The 25,610-nt window shown below is 41.6% G+C and overlaps 1 protein-coding gene across 3 annotated transcripts in view; it reads left to right on the top strand.

The window, feature by feature from the left end:
• Positions 1-25,610, top strand: part of INPP4B (inositol polyphosphate-4-phosphatase type II B) — a 481,293-nt gene that overhangs the window by 294,573 nt on the left and 161,110 nt on the right. For all 3 annotated transcript variants that reach the window (XM_073341212.1, XM_073341215.1, XM_073341214.1), the window contains 3 exons: positions 1,937-2,016; positions 18,637-18,748; positions 21,059-21,131. In XM_073341212.1, coding sequence (XP_073197313.1) covers positions 1,937-2,016; positions 18,637-18,748; positions 21,059-21,131 — 265 coding nt within the window. The remainder of the gene's footprint in view (positions 1-1,936; positions 2,017-18,636; positions 18,749-21,058; positions 21,132-25,610) is intronic.

Raw genomic sequence — 25,610 nt, 5'->3', positions numbered from 1 at the left:
ATGTTAAGATTGCAAAGTCAAGGACTCAAAAGTTAGGAAATGCCAGAATTAAGGTTGTATGAGCAACCTTAATTGTTCTCCCTTATGTGTACACATTATGATACAGGCTGTGTCTTCTGTGTTTTTACAGTGAGATAGCGAATATGTTTGCTGTCTTGCTGTAAAATCTTAGCAGAAACAAGGCATTGTGGGAGGTATAGTGAGATAGGTGGGTCGAGTTAGCTATCTCACTTAAAAACGCACCTTTTTGGCAGTGAAGACACAGCACAGTCTTTAATTACATAATCATACTATTTTACCCACTCTGTTTCTGTCTCATGTCTCCAGTCTTCCTCTTCCTTACTTCCTCCTTTTGATCCACCCCTCCCCACAGCTTGCCTCTTTGGCACCTTTTCTCTTTCTCTCGGCTTGTATGTTTTATACCATCTTCGTTCCCTTCCTGCCTAACTGTGCAGCCAGGGATGGAAACTGAATCATTACATGGACATCAACATAAGCCTGAGGAGGCTTTCAGCTTGGCCATGCTGAAGACCCAGCTTTTAAACTCGGAAGCCAATTGTAGGGCTCTACATCTGGGCATTTAAATTGGCACTTAGGTTCCCAGCTATGCATTTTATGTGCCTAAAAGCCTGTCTGAGTACTAAACTTTGGAGCCCACATTCGAAAATTCCAAGGCCCTGATTCAGACTGGCCTTACCAAAGGAAGGCAGGGTACAACGCTTGTCAGATGGTGTCATACTGCTGCTGAGCAGCTCAGCTGAAACACATGTTGGTCTCCATTTTCCAAGGATTGAATGTGCTACCTCCATATGGTCCGGGCTGACCCTGAGAGCATGTGAGTGTGCTCGAGACCTATACCTGGATTTTGTCATCTGCAAGCACATTGCATTTGCTGTTAGACCTTTCATTTTTGTTAGCCTTACAAAAGGAATAAAGAATAAAATTATTATGCAAAAAACCCTGCTTATTTGTTGATGATGTTTGCATACTTGATGTGACTTAATGAAAATATCTGTAATTTCTTCACATCAACTTCCAGTGAGTTGCTGTATATTTTTCAAAAAAAATCTTCATAGAAGAAAGTTTTAGGTTATTTTCTTTCCATGCTCATTGTCCCTAGAGTAAGAAGAACTCTTGTACAACTGGTAAAGTGAAGTTTTAGTTCTGAGCAGCAGAGATATTGAGAGAGGGTAAAAAGTTCTCTTGAGAAAAACAAAAAATGTTTGCATAATTTCCTTGAGGATGCAAAAGGCTGACATTGGTAGAAAGACAACATATAGCATAGTAGGTCAACAGAAATTTAGAAAATGTAGCTGGATGAGTATATTTCTCTTTATTTGTACTGGAATAAAATTGGTCCACCCTTGGTTGGAAATACCCAAGGAAACATGCTTACAAACATTGCTATATACTCAGAAAATACAGCATTTCTATTAATAACTTGTATTGAGCCCAACATAAAAATAACTCGAGCAAGCAAATACATTAATATCTCGAGTTCAAAGAAGATAATGCCTAAGGGTTTGAGGAATTACTGTAGCAAGAACAACATTGGTAAAACACTGAAGATTTAACATTTGCTGTGATACAGAAATCACTTGAATAGGAAAAAAAACCCTTCAAACTAAATGAAACTTTTTCTTGCGAGTGTACATTTTACAGCCCGCTATTTGTCAGATTGTCAGACTGATTGTTTTTAATGAAAAAGATGGATTCCTGTCTGTAAAATCTGAGCTTTACAAATTATTGATAATGGTGTCACTGATGTATGAAAGTATTCTACGGGATAATACATCAAGCTAGTGGGTTCCAATTTAAAATTTCTCTTGCTACAAAAGACAGATTTGCAGGCATTGGGCTGAAAATGAAATGATTAAAACTTCAGAAATTGATGATGATGTCTTCCTTTCTCTCTCTTTTCCCCTGTGTTTTGTAGCGAAACTTTCTGGGCTTGACTACTTTTAAAGTAGGAGACTTGGTGAAGTCAAAGGAACAACAGTTGACCCTTACCCTGAGGTAGGTCTTTTTGTCTGTTGTAAACCATTTCAGACTAATAACCCGTGACATTTAATGATTGTGGCTTGGCTGTGTTTGAAACTCAGAATTACTTCAGGTATATTAGATGTTAACCTCAAGTGCCTCTGTTTCTACTATGCACAAAGCTAAAGAGAAATACCAATTATTTAAGTCAGAGCTTCCCATGTGTCAGGTTAGAAAAGGTTACTCGCTCTTTGATATGATCCCCTACAGAAAAATTGCAGAGCAGTTATATTTGGAAAAGTCCTTTCAAAGATTGCTACAACAGGGAATATAAATCTTATTCTCACTTAATTAGTAGATTATATTTTTGTAGAATCTAAATGTTACTATCATGAAGTGACCAGGATTTGAATATTTGGCATGTTTAAGTACACTGGGCCTGATTCACCACTGCCTTGCACCTTCTGTAATCACTTACATCTGTGTAAAGTAGGTATGAAACGCTACCAAATCAGAATTGCAATGCAGAACTCTGCACAAATGTATATGACTATACAAGGTACAAGGCTGTGGAGAATGAGGCCCAGTGTTTTAGATGTGGCCCTGTGTTAACAGGAAGAAAGGATGGAATGGATGGGTTTGTGTTTAATACAATGGGCTGGGAATCAGGAGAGTTCAATTTCCGCTCTGACACAGACTTATGTTTATGACCTTAGGCAAATTATTCAGGGCATAATCTATATCGGTTTGAAGCCAATAGAAAAACTCCTATTTACTTTAAAGGCTTTGGATCAGGCCCTTAGGACTTGGTTTTCAGAGATGTTGAACACCCACAGCTACTATTGACTTCATCTGGAATTTAAGATGCTCAACATTTGTACATATTAGGCTCTTGTTATATTATATATCCCTTCCTCCTCTTCCTGTTCTCCTTGAAGATGCTGCGTATAGATGCACCAGAAGTCCACATAGAACTAGATTTGGTGGCACATGAGCTGCACACCCTGTCTTGGTGCAGATAGCCCAAACTCAAATGCGTTCATCAGAACAGCAGTGGTTTCATTGTGCCAAGGGCCTTCAACACCCTTTTTGGAGAGGGCATAAATCTGGTTTTTATGTACCTGCACTCCCTGTTATGTACATTCAACTTTTATGTACATGCAACTCCCTATTAAAAGTAATGGGAGTTGCATGTAGACATGGGGGCAGATGGGGAGGTATATACTATTTGATTTAGAGACCATGATGTATTGACAGAGTGTATTGATTTTCATTCTCATATTGCATAAAATCACAATATAACAAAATATTAGTTTACAGCATTAGCCTTACTGGGTTCCCAGAGGGTACTGGGTCTGAATTGGACCTTTGTAGGTTTGCTTTTTGTCAAGTTTTGTTTTTGTCTCATACATTTTTTGTACATCTAATAGTAAAAGACAGCTGTTTGAAACCATTCCAGTTGAACTCCAGAACACTAAATTGTTAGTGGGTTGAAATTTAAAAGACATTTTAAAAAAAACTTATGAATGTTGAATTGTTTCTTGAGTATGGCTGTGGGCCAGAGTCACAGAATTACTCTTCTCTCATTATGTCACCAGGCAGTGCAGAAGGAGACAATACTGCCCATTCCTCCTCAGTGGCAGTAAAATCTGGCTTCTTGGTAATCCCCTTCCTGCAGCATCCCTGTTGCTGGGGAAGTGTCAGGGATGAGGGACAGGCCTGTTGAGGGCATTGCCAGGCAAACTGTGCTCCATCTATTCCTAGCTGATGTACAGTTGCTTGGGAGGAGCTTTGCAAGCTGGTGTAAGTTAGAGTAGCCCAGGGCTGCTGTAACCCATGCTAGGTCTGGGACAAAGCAAAGCGGAGACTGAGGGAGCTGAAACTAGCTCTCTGTAATACCAGGTAGATATTGCTCTCATCATATAATCTGGCCCATACTTTCTTTTTACTGACATTTTAGCATTTTCTTGCTCAGGAAAAACACAAACTAAACCATGTAACGATGGATTTTGAAAGAGTTGCCTTGTTCCTCTGTAGTTCTACAGGTGGGAGGTTTTTTTGTGGGGGTGGTCGTGGTAAAGGACAGTAGTGTTTAGGTTGAGGGAGGGTCAGGATATGTCTCTGCTGCAAAAAAAAATCTGTGATGCTGAGTCTGAGCACAGGTCAATTGACTTGGGTTTGCGAGTAGGTCAGGTTGTGCGGCTGATGCTAACAGTGTAGACGTCTGAGCTTGGGCTGGAGCCTGGGTTTTGAAACCCTGCGAATGGGGAGGGTCTCAGGGCTTTTCTAAGACCTTCCCCCTCCTCGGAGTTTCAGATCCCAGGCACCAGCCCAAGCCCAAACCTCTATGCTGCTATTTTTAGCCCCGCAGCTTGAGTCCCGTGAGCCCAAGTCAGTTGACCCAGGCCCTGATACTTGATGGTGCATGTCTTTTATTGCAGCATTGACATACCCTCGGTGGCTTTGGTTTCTGATAACATTCAATTCTTCACCAAAGGTGTACTCTTTCTCTGCCCTCTCCCCTCCTTTCTTCTCGGCAGTGACTAAGGATACAAGCCAAGGAACTTCCTTTTGAGACACCAGTAGGGTTTTTAATCTGTCCTTTCATTTTGGGTTTTCATTTTTGTTTTCTTTGTTACAGCCCTTAATGTTTAAAGACTGATATTTTCTAGACTGTCCACCAAATGAGTGTTTTAGGGGAATGTGTGTGTCTATATATAATTATCAAAACCTGCCTGAACAGGTCAATTTGAGGTATTGCTTTGGTTTTGGCAAGGTGCAAAACCTGTCTCTTCTGAAGGAATTTAACCTTTTAGAGATTTTGAAGCACAGTTTCCATTCTGAAAATTCCAAAGGGCTAAATTATGGCTCATCTAAAAACTTGTCAGTGGGTGGTGGTGATGTGCCAAATAACAAGGTTTGATGAAAAAAATAGTAAATTTGCCAAATATAAAAGAAAAAGTCATCTTCAGCAGGCTAGATATTTCTGAATATCAATTTGGCAATATATGTTCACTGGAGATGCAGATTCACCCACTCCTGTGCTGTTGTCAGCAAACCTGAGTTAGGAGCACTGATGGCTGCTTCAAGTAATTTAGACTGGTTTAGTTCATTAGTTTTAGATTGTAAGCGCTTCAAGACAGGGACGCTTTCCTAGTATGTGTTTGTGCTGCACGTACCATGCACATGCACAATAAGGTTGGGGCCTTTAGGCTTTATGGTAATTCTAACCCGAAAAATAAATCCCTTCATCAGCCAGTCTGCAATGATGATGGCATTCCCCATTCTCTGGAAGATCCTTTCATTTCAAGTGTATTACTCTCATTATGAATATTGCCACAGGCTTGTGCTCTGTTACCCCTCCTGTTCAATGTGTATGTGATGTCACTAGGTGAGATAGGAAGATGTGCCATCCTTTGTCACATCTGTACTTGGTTATTGTGGTGTGATTTCCACTGAGCTACACGGGGGTAAAAGAGGACAAAAAATAATGGTGCTCTTCTAATCTCTCCCCACAAAATTAAGCTCTATCCATCTGTGATGCTGCTCTCTGTAGATTGTATGGATATTCCACACAGGATCGTACATGCTGTCTGAGCTCCACTGAACTCCTCAGGTTTGGCTTCCCCTGTGTGGGGCATGGGTGGCACCCTTGAGCTTGGTTTCTTCTTCACTGGAGAAGAGAATAAGAGGTGATACTCTTCCAGGCCTAGTTAATTGTGGTGACAAAACACGATGTCAATCAGAGTAGATTGTGCAGAATTTCATAGTGTGATCCTTCCCCTCCTTTCTGACATGGGCAGAAGTTTCACACTTACAGTAGCATCTGAGTTAGTGTCCCATAGTGACACATGGGGCAGTTCATGCCTCCCAGAGCTATCATTTCAGGCGGTCTGGAAATTCAGGCAGACATCACTGCATCAGTTAACCTTCAAAACCAGAAGTGAGTGTTTCTGTGCAAATGTAACAGCTAGAAACGTACTTTAAAAAAAAAACAAAAAAAACAACATTTGAGATTCTAGAAAACAAGAAGGCAGTCCGGGAGAGGTGCTGGTATATACTGCTCTAATTTGAGTCCTGAAGGTACCTCTGAAGACCACTCCCACATCAGAACTCTATGACAAGTGGAACTAACCTTACAAAAACAAGGGAATTCACAAAGATTCAGGATAGACATACCAGTCTATAGATTTACCTTTTCCTGAAGAAAATATATGTGAAAGTGTCTCCCTGTGGTCTATACTGTACTATACTACTTTATGAACATAAGGTTGTACTTAAATTTCAACAATTCATTTTGTCCTGTACTTGTTTCTCAATGTTCTAAGCATTTCAATATCATCTGAACTTCTATTCAAGGATAGAGGGTAGGTATATTTGTCATGTAGATTTTTAATAATACAGTGATCTTACCTCTTTACTATGTTGCCCCTTTTGACCCAAGTGGATAGTCAAAGTTTGGGGCCCTGTGGCTGTTCAGTAGGGAGTAAAAATTGGTGGTAGTCATGTATTTTTCTGCAGATTTGTTTATTTACAACGAATGTACATTCAGTCCTGTGTCTCTGAATGTAAAAAGAATCAAATAGCAAGAAACAGCACCAGAGCACTCTTGGCAGCCTGCACCCCGACTCAGAAACCTCTCCACAGGTTTCTGCCAAGGTCAGACATGCTTTCAGCTGCTCTTTCTTGCACGTGCTCATGTGCAGTCTCTCTCTCTCTCTCTCTCGTGTCCGTGTTTAAAAATTAGATTGACCTAGCTCCATCTTTTGGAGCTGCAAAAAATTTAATGCCCTGAGCACCATAGTGAGGTCAAACTAACCCCCAGTGCAGACTTGTGTATGTTGAGGAAGAATTCTTCTGTAGACCTACCTACTGTCTCTCAGAGAAGCGGATTAACAACGTTGATGGGAAAAACCCTTCTGTCAATGCAGGAAGCATCTATACTACGGTGCTATAGTGGCACAGGTGCAGTGCCATAGCTGTGCTGCTGTAGCATTTGTAGCGTAGACATACCTTCACTGTCTGTGTTCTGCCTTCCCCCACGCCTGTAGCACCCAAAACAACACTCAGCGAAGCTCCAGGGCAGCTTCACACACTACTTTTGTCAGGGGTAGAGTTTATGCTTACAGTTGTGTTAATCGAAAGGTGAGTTTCCACCTATCAACCTCAATCCCACAACAAGGTTTCATCCAATTTATAACACCAGCCACCATCTCAGCTTTACCCATCATCCCAGTGAAGCCCAAAACAGTGACACCCAACAATCCATCCCAAACAAAAAGAAATTTAAAATGATACAAGGTTAACTATTTACATTTGTACAGTGTCTTCCTGTTTTCATATCACCAACTCACAAGAATTTTATTCCTACCTAAATCTGTGTCTTTTTTTCGACCTGGATTTTCTTACAATCAGCCCCGCAAAGAATGCCTGTTGTTTCTGTGGAATTTGTTGGCCGAGGTACATCCTGACCATTCTTTCCTAATTGGGAATTAACTTCTGTAACAACTTTTCCATCCTCGACTTCCACATTCTCAGATTCAGGGTGCAGCCAAGCTAAAATTCTGTCCCCCTGATATCCTTTCAGACGATTCTTATGGATAACTTTGGGTTTAGTCCTGGGACCCAGCTAAACCCTGTACACAACTTCATTTATTTGGGTCAGTACTCTATAGCCAGGGTGGCCAACCTGAGCCTGAGAAGGAACAAGAACTTACCAATGTACATTGCCAAAGAGCCGCAGTGATACGTCAGCAGCCCCCCATCAGCTCCCCCCCACCCACCCCAGCTCCCAGCACCTCCTGCCCACCAGCAGCTCTGCCAATCAGCAGCTCCCCTTCCCTCCCTCCCTGCACGTCCCGATCAGCTGTTTCGTGGCATGCAGGAGGCTTGGGGGGAGGGGAAGAAATGAGGGCACGGCAGGCTCGGGGGAGGGGGCAGGAAGGGGTGGAGTGGGGGCAGAGCCTGGGGCAGAGCCAGGGGTTGAGCAGGGAGCCCCACCCCCACCCCCCGGCACATTGGAAAGTTGCTGCCTGTAGCTCCTGCCCCGGAGTCGGTGCCGATACAAGGAGCTGCATATTAACTTCTGAAGAGCCGCATGTGGCTCTGGAGCCACAGATTGGCCACCCCTGCTCTATAGGGTCCCTCCCAAGGTTTATCTAGTTGAGAGTTCCTCCCTTCTTCCTTCTAGAATTGTGGATCCAGACCGGGTCCCCTATTTTAAAAGTTTCCCCATATGACCTTACATCATATAGCCTTTTCATTTTGTCAGAGAGCGTCCTCAGATTTTCCCTTGCAAGGATGTAAACTCTTTCAATTTTGTATTGTAAGATTTCTACAGAGTCTAGATAGTCATACACTATCCTGATATCAAGATCATTGTGAAGTTTTTAGTTGCTCTGAGGTCCAGGCCTCGTCCCCATTCCCATTCTTCCAATGGATGAACCATGAACATGGGCACCTCTGTAAATTAGAGGAAGAGAGAGACACACCCATCCCTTTTAGTAACGAATTCCTTGCTCTCCTGCTTGGGGCATTGTTTGCAAATAGCTTCCCAACAAGACCGTCTGGAAAAGCATTACCACACTTATGGCCAGACCTATCTGTGACTGGGAAATCATAGTACTGCCACTTCTCCATCCACCTGGCAAGCTGGCCCTCTGGATTTCTGAATCTGAAGAACCATTGTGGGAAAGCATGGTCTGTCCTGATCGTAATCTTCCCCCACATACAAATAGTGATGAAACTGTTCTATAGATTTAACCACTGCTAGGAGTTCTTTTCAGATGGTGCAATCATTTCTCTTGGGAGAACTTACAGTAGAAGTTTAATAAGCTACCACCCTCTCAAGTTCTTTGTGTTCATGTGTTAATACTGTCCCCAAGCACTAGCATCTGTGTCCAATATGAATGGAGTTTTGAAACATGGATAGGACAATACAAGAGCAGTTAGCAGAGCATTTTTAACTCTGAAAATGCTACATTACTTTCTGCTGACCACTGAAATGGTTTTGCCTTCTCACCCAACTTGCAGTGATTTTTCAATATAGATAAATCCACAAATGAACCTCTATAATAGGAGCAGAGTCCTGTAAAATTCTGCAAATCAGTAAGTAGGCCACTCTCACATTCCCAGAGTACCAGATATTCTGGTACTTCCAGGAAGAGTGTGGGCCTGTTCCTGCTGGCGTGATCCAAGGCCCCTGGGTGTGGCCTTATATGCACTGTCATGAGGGGGTGCCATTTTGAAGAGCACACTGCCCCACTTCCGATTTTGTCTCAGTATGAGTTGGGGAACAAACATTCGAAAAGCAGGACTGTCCAGTTTAGAACTGGATATATGGCCAGCCTATAAATGTCAGGGGAGTTGGCCAGCTTAGTACACCCTCAATTTTCTTTTTGGTAGTGGAAATTTCTTCCTCACTTATTGTGTGCCCAAGGCAGACTACTACGTTTTGGAACAACTCACATTTCTTTGGGTTCTGTTGCAAATTGACCCCCTTCAGTTTGTCACAGACTATTTATATAAATGTTTTAGTTCTTGCTCAAATGTTTTAGCATGCACCAAGATATCATCTAGCTATAACGGATAAGATGAAGGTGGTATGCCGTGTCTCCATTAGCCTTTCACATACGGCTGGTGCATTGCACAAGCCAAAAATCTATCACTTTAAATTCCCACAAACCTTGTCCTGCTGTGAAAGCAGTTTTTTTTCTCGTCTTTTGGACATACTTCTACTTGCTGATATTCGCTTTTAATCTGGAAAGCCAGACTGAGCTAGTTACAGAGTTCAGAGTATCATCTATTCATATTAATCGATAAGAATCCTTTAAAGTGACTTCATTTAATTTTCGATAGTCCACACAGAATCTGGTATGGCCTTCCTTTGTCTTAACCTGAAGTTTGGATGAGGTCCAAGGGCTGATGGAAGGGTACGTTATGCCTTTCTGAACCATGTCTGCAATGGCTTATAGTGCTGCTTACCTTTGTGCCTGTTTAAGGGGTTAGTTTACCCCAGTATCAATCTTTTGATGGACCAGTGCAGCACAACCTATATCTTTGTTGGATTGGATGTTCAACCTGATTTCTAACCAGAAGGTGTCTGAGTGTTCTGCTATTCCCTATTTAAATGTAAGTCGACCTACGCTGTGCAACTCCGGCAACATCAATAACGTAGCTGGAGTCGACATACCTTAGGTCCAGTTACCACGAGGTCTACGCTGCAGGGGGTTGACGGGAGAAACTCTCTCATCGACTTACCTTACTCTTCTCCTCGGGGGTAGAGTAGGTGTCGACTGGAGAGCGATCTGCTGTCGATTTGGTGGGTCTTCACTAGACCCACTAAATCGACCACCGGTAAATCAGTCTTTAGAGCTTCGATCCCAACTGTAGTGTAGATGTAACCATAATGTTGCCTTCTCCTCTACTAGTGGGAACAGTACCCAGACTTCAAATTTTCCATGATAGTCTAGTCATAGTATTGATACCTTGTCATGCTCCCCAGGAAGCTCTGCTGATGGTTGTATGGTAGCAATTGGGTTTACGGTGTAGTTAAATGTTAATTCGTTTATTGATGTTCTTGGATTTCAATGTTGCTTTGTCCTTCTGGGTTATATTTTTTCCCTTGACATTCAACCAGGAAGGCAAAAAAAAACCAAAGGCAAAAAAAAAATTTTCCCAAAGAGGAGATAAAAAACAGCTATTTTCTGACATATGAAGTGAAATTGAAAGGCTGGGGTTCAGGGTGCTCAAGGATGAAAAAAACATTGAATCTGAGCAACATTTAACATATTTAATGAAAGAAAAGGAATTTGTGTGTGTAACTTCTGGAACTAGTAATTAGTACAGAAAGCAATGTATTTGAACTATTGTTGCCCTTTCATGAGCAATTTGAGTCTGTGCTCAACTAGCTAAGTTTTACTTAGTCTGTGTTCTGAAATTATTTCCTGGCTGCTTCTTGTCATGATCGGCCACAGGAGGCAGATGGACAGCAGCTTGGCTTTAAACACTAGGCAGGACTCCAGAAGAGCTAAGAATAACTTGTTTTGATAAAAAAAAACAACGTAACCTTATAGTGAAGCAGTGACAGGAGTGAATACATTTAACTCTAAAAAGTGTCATTCGTTTATCCTCTATTTTAACATCTTATTTATCAGTGAAACAGTTTGAAAACAGAAAGCTGATTGTCATGTGAAGCACAAAGCCCATGTCAAACAAAGACGACAATGTTCATAATGACAATAATTAATACATTTGTCATACGAAAATGAGCTCCTGTCTTTCAAAATGCATTACTTTGGTGGGAAAAGAATTTGTGTTAAACTAAGTATTAGCCTGCACTACTTGCCTTGAGATTGGAACAACTGAAAGTCAGACATTTTCCTTTTCAGGCAATTGCTCATTTCTCATTTACAAGGCTATGCAAATACACAGTCTGCTTCTCTTTTGCTTTGTGTTCATAAGCCATTTTTATTAGTGAAGTTACGGCCATGGGAACCAATCATCAGTTCTGAGTTTTCATATTCAAAATATTTATTAATCAATAAAGCTGAAGAGGAGCAAAATGGATTGAAGTTTTCAATCCTTCAAGAGATAGTAAAATCTTAATATACTTTTCTTGGTTGGCATCTCCTATGTATATAACACCATCATACTGTGTTACATTAAAAGCACAGAAGAGCAATTGTTTTAAAACCTTATTTGACTTGTTTTCAAATAATCCTCAAAGATCTCTTGGAGAGCACCCAATAGTTAAATAGGCAACACCATGTCTGCTAGCAATGATAGATGTATTCCTTCAGATTAAAAAGGGACACTGTGGTTAACGCAGGTTTATAGTACTTTATGAAGAGTACGAATGAAAGCAGTATGTATGGGAAATACACGTTATTCAAGGAATCTGAACATATTCATTGCATTGGGGGCCTCATTTTCTCTATTCTGCTGTGGTTATATGCTGATGTAATTTCAAAAGTCTTGCTACATTTTTTTGGCCTGTCTAGCACTCTGTAGTGCCCTAGCTGAGATATAGTTTTCGGGACCAAAATGTAATTTAAAATCCAACTCCAAAAGTTATGGGAACAAATTCACTGCCCTGACAGCACAAATGAGGAGAAACTCCCTAGCAGGTGTACTGTCAGCATAGCTGGTTCCCCTGCTGCCCCATCCTGCCGCAATAGCACACTGCGTTCTGGTTATTACTAGCTGGCACTCTGACCTACTGTCGAGCCAAGGGTGGCATGAGCAGAGAATTAGGGTATGTCGACATGTACCGGGGATCAATGCTGGGCCGATCGATGCACCGGGGGTTGAAATTTTTTGCAGCCCTGAGCAATGTAGTTAAGCTGACCTGACTTCGTAGTGTAGCCCAGCACTGGGTCTATCTGGATATCTGCAGCTGATGAATCACAGAATTCACAAGTTCAGTGACCTTCATCCTAAGTGAATGTTGAAGCTTTCAGAATGCTTTGCTCCAGAATATTTGAGTGAAAAGTCTGACAATATCACAAAATAGAAAGAGCACGCATTCTGATATTTTCACATTTTTTTTGTGAATATTTCTATAGCTAAAGGCCTCTGGCACCACTCAGAGGGAAGTGGTGCTGGTTCTCATTAAGGTCTGGTCTGCACGAGAAAAATTATACCAGTATAGCTATATTGGTTTGGGATGTGGGTTATTTTTTTTTAAATCTTATTTGGCTTCCCAAACTGGTTTTGCTGCTTAACCATACTGGTATCATTAAAACAGCAACCTCTCTTAGACAAGTCCAAAGTGACACTTCTTTGTGAATGAGCGGTTGAAGACAAGCCCCAGCCTTGTGGTAAGGAACACTGTTAGGCATTACCTGTTAAAAGAGACAAAGATCTCACCATAACTTACACAAGAATTGGGGTGTTAATGCGGTCTTTGCAAAATTTAAAGTCAAGTAATCACATATAGTCTATTAAAATTGCTGCTTTTTCTTTTTTTTTTAAATCTATCTATATATATATATATACACACACACACACACACACAAATACACACACACACTTGGATGCACCTTTTTTTTACTTCTGTTTCTGTCTCCTTGTTTAGGACTGCTGTGTGCTGTTATATAGTTAACATTTTTCATCCCAGAGGGAGCTAGACGTGAAGGGATTCTTTATGTCTATTCTTTTTTGGACCCTCATTTTGTAAAGTTTCATTCTACAACATGACAGGCACAGTACACATGCAAGTTATTTAGTTGCTCACGATTTTGAAAGATGACCATGGATTTTGCATACCTTGGGTGCTCGATATAACACAGCCTAAAAGGGCCTGAATATCAGAGGATGGATACTCAGCACTTTAAGGCCCCCTTAAGGTGTCTCAATCTGGACACCCTAAAACTGAGGCAACCCAAATCACTAGTCATTTCTGAAAATCCTTGGTTATTTATCATTCTCTGTTATGGTGGTTGTCTGTAAAATTATAACTTTTTTTACCAGGGATGTAACCAGGCGACAACTCACTGATGCAGCGCCTCCTGCTGGTCATCCAGGGAATTAGTTCTTCCAGCTTCCGGAGCGCCCTCTGTAGGCTGGTGTCCCACTTGCTACTGGGCCAAGTCCCTCCTGGACCCCTGGTGTCCCCTTTCACGCCGGGGTGCTGCCACCTGCCGTACCCCCACAGATCTGGGTCTCCCTTCCCTGGGGGACCCCCCCACCCTCTGTCCCCACCTCGCCTCAGTCTTTGGCCACTGCCCGTCATCAACTAGCCCCCATTCCCTGGGGCAGACTTCAATGTAAGTGCCACTCATCACCGGCAAGGGGGGTTTGGACCTGCTGCCTCTGCCTACCCGTGGGCTGCCCCCTGCAACCTCAGTACCCTTTTTGGCCTTACACTAGGCCTGCAGCCTGGGGGGTTTCCAGGCTGGAGCTCCCCAGCTCCTCTGACCTTCGCCTCGCCTCGCCCTGCCCTGCCCTAGGTACCCAGGTACGCTACCCAGCAGCCAGGCCCTTCTCCCTCTAAAGGCAGAGAGAGTGTGTCTCTGCTTCTGGCCCACTGCCCTTTTATAAGGGCCAGCTGGGCCCTGATTGCACTGGATATAGCTGTGGCTCCTTTCCCAATCAGCCCAGCTTTTTCCCTGCCACAGCTCTTTCCCAGGGCTGTTTTAAGCAATTCAGGGCCGGAGTGGGGTAACCACCCCGCTACAAGGGGGTTACAGAGATTACATGTAAGTTCTGTGTTTCAATTTGAATAAGTATACAGAAGTGCAGATGCTTATCAATATATACCCTTGTTTCTTACATAGCCCAACTTCCAAATATCTCTCAGATGTCCAGCATTTCTTGTGAGATCTACATTACATCCTGGTTTTAGCTAGGCCACAATACCAAGATTTTGTCAAGACCAGAATTTAATAGTGTGATGTTACATGGTAAGAGTCTGATGTAGCATGTGTTACATGGTAAGAGTCTGATGTAGACAAGACCTTTAGCACATTCTGAGCTGGTTTCTTTCTCCTTGTCTCCACTAGACTTTTACAAGTGTTAGTTAGCACATGCTGACATCATGTCTTTAAATCCTAGTCTAACCAGGCCCATAAGAATAACTCTTCTTGAGTTATGTCACCAAACAGGAAACATTAAAGACATATCCAAACCTTTCCTTTCTGCCCCCAAAGTGAAAACACTCATCCATGCGCTGATTATTTCCCATCTTGATTTGCCGCCCCCCCTTTTTTCCCCCTCATCTCTGGAGTCCCTGACACATCTATCATTTCACTTGTCCATCCAAAGGCAGACACTAAACTTATCTTTTTTGCCCTTTGATCAGACCACTTTGTCCTCTGCCTCCACTCACATCCCATGCTCCCCAACATGGATTTTAAACTTCTTGTTACCTATGTTCAAGGCAAGTGTCCATCTCTGATCTCATCTCATACAACTTGCCTCTATGTCCCCTCCACTTAGCCAGGATTGTCAGTCTCTAAATCTTGTTCATCTCCTTCTTCCATTCCCGTTTCTGTGCCTTTTTCCCATAAGCATGGAATGCATTCCCCATTCTGGTTTGCTAGACCTTCACTCTCTTTAGAGAAGTGTTTGCATGTGTGTGTGCATGCATGAAACTCAGATTATTCCTGTAGGTTTCTGGTGCATCTCATCTTCTATGTTTTTGTCATTTGGATTGTAAGCGGTTTATGGCAGGAGTACTTGTGGCACCTTATAGACTAACAAATTTATTTGAGCATAAGCTTTCATGGGCTAAAACCCACTTCATCGGATGCATGCAGTGGAAAATACAGTAGGAAGATATATATACACACACAGAGACAACATGAAAAAACGGGTGATTAGGCTTGAATAAAGATTGGGAGTGGATGGGTCATTACACAAAGTAAAACTATTTCCCCATGTTTATCCCCCCCCCTCCACTGTTATTCAGACCTTCTTGTCAACTGTTGGAAATGGGCCATCCTAATTATCACGACAGAAGGTTTTTTTCTCCAGCTGATAATAGCTCACCTTAATTGATCACTTTCATTATAGTCTGTATGGCAACACCCATTTTTTCATGTTCTCTGTGTATATATATATCTTCCTACTATATTTTCAACTGCATGCATCTGATGAAGTGGGTTTTAACCCATAAAAGCTTATGCTCAAATAAATGTGTTAGTCTCTGAGGTGCCACAAGTACTCCTCATTCTTTATAGTCTTTTACCAGTTGCATCTGACATGATACAGAAGTTTTAAAGGGTATATTTGACCTGGCTACAGCAGTTTGTATTGCATACTCTCTTTCTCCTCATAGATTGATTTATCTATTCAGTACTGGAGCTTGGTCTACCTGTGCCAATTGTGACACAAGAAAGAGAAAAGAGATGAAAAATTAGGTCAAAGCTGTAGTCTGTAGTCATTCAAAGGACAGAGTGAACTGCCATGAATCCATTAAACTAGCGTCACCTTTTGTTTTTTAAAAGGACACTAGCAAATTATTTTTCATAAATTTTAAAATTGTTTACGTATTGTTGATAAATACCCATGGCAACCTGAAATCCTGATTCTTTACTACTAATTTCCACCCCGTTGCATGCTTATTGGTCAGTTAATGTAGGGTTGTTTGTGTGTTGTTTTTTATTATTGTTTGGTGCACTTGGTTTGTAGCAAACAAAACCCCACATACATAACACACAAAAGCTTTATATAAAATTTTACAAAGCTTATGTAAGAAAAAATTGTATTTCTGTATTGTCAGAGTATATACATTTAAATGTCTTCAATTTTAGAGAACAGTGGCTAGTACCACTAAGTAAACATTTATCTTAAACCACAGAGGTCACTACATTTTAAGAATGTATTGTTGGAACAGGAAAATATCCCAAATAACTATGGTGAACACGGCCATGATCATGCAAAGACCTACACGTGTGCTTAACTTTCCACACTCTGAGTAGGCCCATTGACTTATTTTGTGACTCTTCATAGTGTGTAAAATTAAGAACACATGTGAGAACAGCACGAAGTCCCACTGAAGTCAGTGAGGCTCTGCACAGGTTTAAGGAAAAGCTCATAGGGTTCTCATTGCAGGATCAGGGCCCATATTACCTTGGGGAAGTCACTTAATCTCCCTGTCCGTTTCCCCAGTAAAATGTCAAAAATAATACTTATTTCCTACTTCCTATGTGAGGACTGATTAATTAGTTTTTGTAAGGAACCATAAAAAGGTTGATGTTGATGAGGAGGAGGCATAGTGTTTTCTCTGAGTATTCTCCCAAGAATATGGTATAGCTTATAAATAAATAAATTAAATAAAAAAGTGGAACTATGTTTCCTAACGTTACTCAGCTTCTGAAAGTTATTCGCTCCTAACATGCCAACCATATAGCCCTTTCTCCAGTGCCTTCCTGTTTCTTATCATACCATAACGGATTCAAGCTCCTCATTTTCATCTGTATGGTCATAGAGCTCCATGTCTGTCATGGAGGTTGCGGAAGTCACGGATTCCGTGACTTTTTGAGACTTCTGCAGCGGCCAGTTTGGCTGACCCCAGGGCTTCCCAAGCAGCTGGCTCAGGGGGGAAGCTGCTCAGGTGACCCCCTGGCCGCTGCTGGAGCGGCTTGGGGCCAGCCACACTGGCTGCTGCTCGAGTGGTTCCCAGGCAGCCGGCCCTGGGGACTGCACGGGCAGCAGTCCCCGGGTTGGCCAGAACAGCTGCTGGTCTGGTGGCTTTTGGCAGCTGGTGCCACTAGCACACCACCCCCACTCCCTGCAGCAGCTCCCTGGGGCCCCTCTCCCACCTCCACACCACCACCAGAGCAGCAGCAACTGCCCCAAGATTTAGTCAGGGGTATTTCTAGTAAAAGTCATGGACAGGTCATGGGTCATGAATTTTGTTTATTGTCCATGATCTGTCCATGACTTTTACTAAAAATACCCCTGACTAAATCGTAGCCTTCATATTGCCTTCAAATACATCTTTGCAGTCGTTTCCGTCCCTCATTCCCTCTACTCTTCCCAATCTGCTCATCTGACTATGGAACTCCCAGTCTCTCTTTTAACTGCTTGCAATTTTATGCCTCTTATCATGCTGCCTCCTACACCTGGAATAGTCTTCCACTTTTCATCCTCCAAGTTCCTTTCCTCTCCTTAAAACCCAGCTCCGTCCTCTGTTCTTCTCACCATTCATAATTCCCCAAACTTCCCTCTCCTAGTCCTGTTTTGCAGTCAGTGGGAGTTGAAGAGACACCCTGCACCTTACATGCTACAGATGACGTTTATCCCACCATAAATGTAGAGATCCAAATTTGAACTTTATATCTTTGACTCATTGGCAACAAACTCAGGAATACAGGAATGTTTCTTCCCTGCTTATTTGTGTGGTAGATTAGAAATATCTTCCCAGTAGCTGAGGAATGGTATTGGTCCTTAGTTAGCTATAGAGAGGAGTGCCAAAAAGTGTTCAAACTTGCTTCACTATTTTGGTTTAGCAGCAGGTTTAGTGATACACATTGTATATCCTTTCCTGACAGATAGTGTTATAAACCAAAGTAATTGATGTGTGCAGTAAATTGGCAGATTATAAAATGGGGCATTGGCACAGTGTGTAATGGAGTTTTCTTAGTAGTACCCTAGGCCAGGTCTGCATTACAAACTCACATTGGCATAACTGCAGAAAAATCCATGCCCCCGAGCAATGTAGTTATACTGACCTAATCCCTGGTGTAGACAGCGTTATGTCAACGGGAGATCTTCTCCCATTGACATAGCTACTGCTTCTTGTGGAGGTGGATTAATTACACTAGTCATAAGAAAGTAGCATCTTTAAAGCTACTAAAGTGTTATGGTGGCGTGCAGAACTGCTGTAGCTTTTTAAGTGTAGTCAGAAGAATATTTAGAACATTCATAGTATTTGTGGAAGAGTTCCATCTTCTTTTAGGGAGCACTTGCCCATCTAGAGTTTTAACTAATATATTCAAAGTTCTCCTTGTTATAAGCAGTGTTGGACAAATATATTCCTGTCCTATTGTTACCATTTACTTTATGGTAGTAGAAAATGAGTTTAATACAAATGAAAGCGGCTACAAAATGAATGGAAGAGCAAATGTGTACTGACATAAATATTTGTATTGAAGTGACGAGAGGCTGCTGAAGAATAAACTTTTTAATTTTAATTATTTTTGGTTTCAGGACTCCTGATGGTGGAAAGACAGTTGGTACCATAGACGTCAGCCTTGTGAAGATGGGAGAGATAGAGGAGGGGGAAGTAGACCACATCATAACAGATGTGCAGGGACAAAAGGTATGAAATCAGTCAGCTCATTGAACAAATTAAATTAGAATGATCAGTGGTGCCAGATGCCTATATTACTAATACCACACTGGGGTTTAAGTTCTCATTATTCAAAAAAGCTAAATGAGAAATCAGCGCTGGAATGAAGTACAATATGTTTGCTCAGCTCTCTGTATTCAAAATACATTGGCATAGAGCTGTGCCAAATGATACTCTATTCTCAAACTTTCCCCCTCTGTTTTGTTAGAACAAAGGCATTCATTTAAGCCTCAATCAACCATAATTAACCACTACTTGAGAGCTGTTAGAATGTAGTATGAGGCACTAATGTTGTGAAAGGTCAGAACTTTGGGTTTGGCTTTATTAATAAGCACAAAATACATAAGATGAATTATAAGCCAAGCTGCCTTCCCAGGCTATTCCTCTCTTGATGCAGCTCAGCCCTCCAATCTAGATTCCTCTCCTGTGAGAGGACCACTCCCCTCGTCCCCAAGCCCTGTTATTTAGCAGAGGCAGTTAATGAGCTATAGCTACCATAGTGAGTCTGCAGGAATTAATTAATTAAATCTCCTTGCTGTGTTCCAATACTTGTTGATGGGGTGGGTTGAGAGAAGAACACAGCAAACTTGTTACAGCCATAGTTTCAGTGGTCTTTGAATGCATTTGTTAATGTGTGTAAATGGGTATTTTCATGTGTAAATTAAGTGAGACACAGTTACCCAATTTCGTGTTTGTGTGCGCAAACAGGTGAGAGTTCAATTCCAGAGACAACTTTTGAGGAAGTCACACTACTTCCTCATCAGTATATTGAAATACCCCCAACCAATTAGTTTTGAACTGGGTATACTATTCAGTATGCTGAAAGTCTGCACATTCAGGCAGAAGGAAACTGGTAGCCAACCCCAGATGTGGGATGTTGATTGGTACAAAACAGACCACCTCCAAAGGGCAACGTCTCCCCCTTGCTTACAAACCCTTTTACAGTACACTCACAACCCTCCTATGACCAGATGTTTACTCGAGGATCTGGCTGTTAATACCATTCAGAATTCAGAGTAGGGTGAAGAATTACTAGTATTAGTAGAGATTTCTGTCCTGATGCTAGTAAGCCCTGAACATTTTACTAAGTGCAAGGTCAGCCCAAAATAGAGGGGGGAAATACTAAAAGTCACCTTGAACAAGAATTTATTATACTAATCACTGATTCCTTGGCTGCAGTCCGTCTCCTGCCAGTGTAACCCATGTGGTTCTGCTGTGCAGAAGGACAGAATTCCTTGCATGGTACAGAGCTTTGATTCACAGGGGTTCCCCTTGCACTAGAGAGCATGGGGGGCAGATAGGGCCAAGGCTGGGAAGGCTATGGAAGAGGCACAGATGAGAGCAGAATATCTGCTGCTATATAAATCTGTTTTCCCTCTCTCACATCTCCCTGTGGAAAGGGGGCATGGCAGCAGCCACCAGAGGCTGTGGCTGCCTTACTGTTGCAGTAGAAGCTAAAAAGTACTTTGTCAGCCTTTCCAAAACATGAAGGAAAGATTCCTTCTATCTTATTCTGCACTAAACAGAATGATGCAAAGCATAGCTATATGCTTTGTCTGTCTGTATGTTGTTTAGGATTTAGACCTAAAAGAAATACAAGAACACAACAGAAGTTGATGTGCTGCCTTTGAAAGGAAAAAAAAAACAGCTGACAATATTTAAAAATACAGCTTTCTTAAAACATTAGCGCTCAGAATTATACATGAGTGTGAAGCCAGAAGAGGAACCATTAAAAATGGTTTAGAAGATTATGTAAAAGTAAGTAGTGCTAAGAGATGAAATCATCAAGTGAGGAAAGAGGACAGTAAAAAAAAAAAAAAAAATTCCCGCCCTTTCCGCCCAACCCTCATTTAAAATAGCTTTTGTACTAAATAATACTGCCTGTCTGCTGTGATTTTGAGAGCAACTCTTGAAAGAAATTCCTTTGAAATTATATAACTTGTCAAAAATTGTTTTATACTCTGCTATTGTCTTGTTGGAAAGTTCTGTCTACAGCATTTTGGGACAATCCTTCGTGTTTTGCTGTCTTCTGTACAGAGACTCCAGTGTTACGACCTATTATTAAATATTACAACTGAGTTGTACAGGGAAAAAGAAAATTAGTAATTAAAAATAAAATTGTTGTACAAAACAGGTAGGGTTGGAAATATAGCTTATCACAAATATTTTGCCCAAAGCCATTCATATTTAGCTGTTTTAGCTGTTTCTTTGCAACAACTTCTGAAAAATTCCATTTGTGGTTATGTTTCCTTTCAAAGTGTTACATCTTTTCTTTTGTAGTGTGCATTGGTGTGTGAATGTACAGCATCTGAAGGCATAAGTGGTAAAGACAGCGTACCTCTATTAAATGCAGGTATGTGTTATAACATCAACAATTCTTTAAATAATTAGGTTATCTTCTTTAGTGCGAGAACTTAGGGTAAACCACTGAAATCTCATGCATACAAGGATTTTGAACAGAGCACTTTTAAAATGTTGTGCCCCATTTAATGTTCATTTGAAGTTTAACATTTGCATCTATATAAGCACCAGCCAATGAATGTTTAATAAAAGCAAACTACAAAAGATGTTCAAAGGGCATTTTAGCAGTTCAAACAACAAGATGTTTTTAATTCTTTTATGTATATATTGTAATGCATTTTGAGTAGATTTCTATTTGATTCCAAGACAAAGTGCTGCTATACAACAATACCAGTTTTGAAGAGTTTCAGAACTACTAGAGATTTAAAGTGTTTTCCTGAAACCCCTGCTCCTGGAAGCTTTCTTCACTCGCTGGAGTAGCGTCCAGTTGACTACTTGTGTGAGGAAGGATTTGCAGAAACTGGCCCTGAAAAGTAAGACTTAGTGGTTCTCTGCTGAATTACTCTCACATTTGGAGCCCAATCCAATGCCTATTGAAGTCAGTGGAAAGACTCCAGTTGACTTCAGGTTTCAGAGTATCAGCCGTGTTAGTCTGTATCCGCAAAAAGAAAAGGAGGACTTGTGGCACCTTAGAGACTAACAAATTTATTTGTGCATAAGCTTTCGTGAGTTTCAGCTCACTTCATCAACTGACTTCAGCGAGCACTGGATGAGGCCCACCATTTTTTGCAACGTATGGTGTTGTGTTAATGACTATAAAGTAGTTATAATTGCACACACATTATTTGACTCCTGAGTACACCTCTCCAACTGTTTATACAATGTTATCTGAGATTGTCTTGAAAGTTCTGTGATTTTAAAAGGAAGGGGCTGCTGGCAGGGCATTCTGAGTTCAGAAACTGCTCCGGAGCTCACTTCAGACTTTGGTTTGAAGTGTCTATATGCTCAGCCCATTTCGCTCTCTTTCTCATTATACCAAGAGAGATTACATGATGCAGTGGAGTGCTCTAAAAGTGTTATCAGCCTGAATGTAGGAGTTTACATCCCTCAGCAGTAACAAAGCTACAAAAAAAGCTATGCAGGTCACCCTAAACACACCACACCAGCATGTATTCTTTTTGCACCACATACATTACAGATAGAAATACGTTTTTTAAAAACCTGTAAAGCCTTATTTACCATGAGTCCAAGTGCTCAGGTCTCACAGGGCATCATAGAAACCTCTAAAAATGACTTGAAATAACTTTTTTCCTTATATTTAAAATATCACAATATACTTCTTGTGAACTTTGAAACCATTATGGGAAGCCTCTCTGTAACCGTGTAAAGCTGCTATTTTTAGTTCTGCATGACTCTGAGATACAGGATTTTAAAACTGACATTTTTATGTATAAAAAACCTGTTACAGATCCAGTAAGGAGTCTTGCCCATCCTGGGCCTCTGGTGGTTTTTTTTGTTTTGTTTTGTTTTGAGGGGGAGAAACCCACATATTGGGGGAGAATGGAAAATATTTTTCTGGTTGCTTGATTTTTTTTTTTTTTGATTTTTTTTTTAATTGAAGCTACTTGGGGGAGATTAGGGGCTGGGAGAGATTCGTAACGTGACCTGAACTTTACCTATGAATCAGAGATGCATGATAAATTAGTTTATCACATGGCTCTATAATTTATTACATAGATATCACCTCGACAAATCTGGGTTTATACGAATCTCTCTCTGTCTCTCTCCCCATATGTATGTTCTCTATATACCTCACGCTTTCTCTCTCTTTCTGTATGTGTAAATGTGTATAACAGTGTCTCTCTTTCTGGTGTATGTATACTACACTGTATATACTTACTCCTTGGGGAATTCTGCACCAAAAAAATTAAAAATTCTGTGCACAATATTTTTAAATTCCGCATATTTTATTTGTCAAAATAACACTCCAGTTTCAGTTACTTTGGTAATTTATTTCAAAATGTATGTCAACAATACAGACAACAACAAAAAAGATTCCCCCAGGAGTACAGAGTTAAAGAAACCCCTACGACGATCCAGTTTCAGCTGGAAGGTGCTGGAGGGGGCTATGTGTGGCCCCCCAGAACCCAGACACTCACCCCCTCTCTTCCCACTCCCAGAGCCCAGACACCCTCACTCCTCTCCCCTCAGAGCCCAGCTGTGGGGAACCTCCCCCCCCCATCCCAGACACCTGCAGCCTCCCTCCAGTCAGCTTCTTTACTGTCCCACCAGGGGAAGTGGTGTGGCCCTGCCCTTCCTCACCCTTTGCCAGAGCTGGGTCTCCCAGGCCCTGTCCTGTCCCTGGGCTCATGAGGATCAAGTCAGGCAGCCAGAGCTGCAGAGCCTCCATCCCTACTGGGCTGGGTGCTCTGCTCACTTTGAGCTGGAGAGCTGGGCTCTGCAGAGTCTAGTGGCCCCTACTGGACACCAGCAGCTCTGCAGCCCCAATTCTGCGGGGAAAAATATGAAATTCTGTGCAGAACATTAATTCTGCGCAAATTCTGCATTGCACAGTGGCACGAAATTCCCCCAGGAGTAATATACTGTGTGTGTACCTATATATGTAATACAGTATCAATTTTTGAGACTCTGTCTTGAGTTGTTTATCATGACAGGGAAACTATGAAACTTTAAAAAAAAAAAAGTAGTGGTAGTAGGCATAGTAGGACATTGGCATTCATCTCAAGACTGGATCTTAATACATGAAACTCACAGACCTCAAGTGAGTTGTGAAGCACTTCTTGAGTGATGTGAATGAATGTCATATCTCATAGAGCCTCATCATTATTCCATTTTTATCTCAAGACTTCATTTATACTATTAGAAATTCACTTATCCATTTATAATACTGGAAATTAAAATAATTTTCTCCCATGTTTTTCAAGTAAAGGTGTGAAAGAGGAGAAAAGTAACTGAAATCTAATAAAAATGAACAAAACTGAAGTTTTTTTTTCTGAAATAATATGTATACTTGCTTTTATTCTAGAGGGAAAAATCCATAAATAGCAACAGTATGAGAATTTACAACATGAGGTAGTTTGCTTTGATCTTCATTAGACAGTGAACAGAAGTTCAAACAAGAAATAATGTTCACTTTTTGTTTTTTAAGTTTTATTTGAAGTGGGGGGTGAAGAATAGCATGTGGAGAAGTAAATGATTTCCAAGGAACAGAAAATACTGAGGTCTTTACATTTACAGTGAGAATGTCAGAAAATGCAGGTTGTTAAATAAATAGCAGTGATTTCCTGGCTTCCACATGTAGATGCACTTTTAAAAGAGAACTTTTTCCATTTTGCTCAGTGAAATGTTTTGAAAGTTCGTACATAAGCAAGTCTCTCTTTACATAAATTTAACAGTTTTATAAATGTAGGGAGTTTTGGATTGGGCAAGCCTTTACTCCATATGTTAGAAAAGCTAAATGCATTGCTGTCAAGGCCAAACGTTCAAAAGTCATGAGGCACACCCCCTCAAAATCATGAGACTGTCTTAAAAATAATGAGATTTAAACAATAATAAATTTGGGGTGCTTTTTAATTTGTCTTCTGGCTTTCAGCCTTTGAAGATTTCTAAGCTTTTCTCCCTAACCATGAGGTCTAGAAACTTAAAAAAACAAAGCAACCAAAAAAAAAAAAAAAAGCAAGATTGTTACATAATCACCTAACTCCAAGAGCTGGGGCTTTAAGAAAAATTCCAAATATCTGAAAATTCTCAAAGAAATCACAAGAGTTGACAAAGCTGCAAATAAGACTACTTGACTCCTGTATTGAGCAAAGGTTTGCAAGATATGATCCAGAGTTTTCAATTGAAATGCTTCTCTTGAGCTTGCGGACAGGGCCGTCCCTGTTTTTGGTGCCCTATGCAGCCCCCCCCCACGGGGTGGAGGGGGTATGGGGCCCCAGGCCTCCATGGGGAGGAGTGGCAGGGGCTGGCCCCAGGCCTCCATGAGGGACGGGGGCTGGCCACTTCCTGTGGGAAGTGGAGTGACCTGACACCAGCCTGCTCTGCTTCCCTGGCTCCCAGGCTTGGGGAGAGGGGTAACCGCCCCCCAGCACTCGCCGGCGGCGCAGCTGGGAGCCAGGGGAGCGAAGCAGGCTGGGGCCAGGTCGCTCCACTTACCATGTGGTGAGTGCAGGGTCGGGCCTGGCTGCAATCTTCAGGGGAGTGGGGGCGGGGAAGGGACGGGGCTGGGGCAGAGCAGGGGTGTGGGCCTGGGGAAGAGCCAGACCAGGGGTTGGAGCAACAGGTGACCCAAATTTCCTGGTGCCCTACGCAGCTGCGTGCTTTGCATATAGGGAAGGATGGCCCTGCTTGCGGATAGCAGTTTTGGCCATTTGTCAGCACTGGAGACACTTCTAGGATGACAATACAACAGCAACAATTGTTCACTAGTTTTTGTGTTGCTGTCATAAATATAAAGGGAAGGGTAAACCCCTTTGAAATCCCTCCTGGCCAGGGGAAAGCTCCTCTCACC

Source organism: Lepidochelys kempii, chromosome 4 (genome assembly GCF_965140285.1).
Source record: "Lepidochelys kempii isolate rLepKem1 chromosome 4, rLepKem1.hap1, whole genome shotgun sequence".
NCBI lineage: Eukaryota > Metazoa > Chordata > Testudines > Cheloniidae > Lepidochelys > Lepidochelys kempii.
The sequence above is the reverse complement of the archived record's forward strand: the minus strand, read 5'-3'. Positions and strand labels throughout refer to the sequence as shown.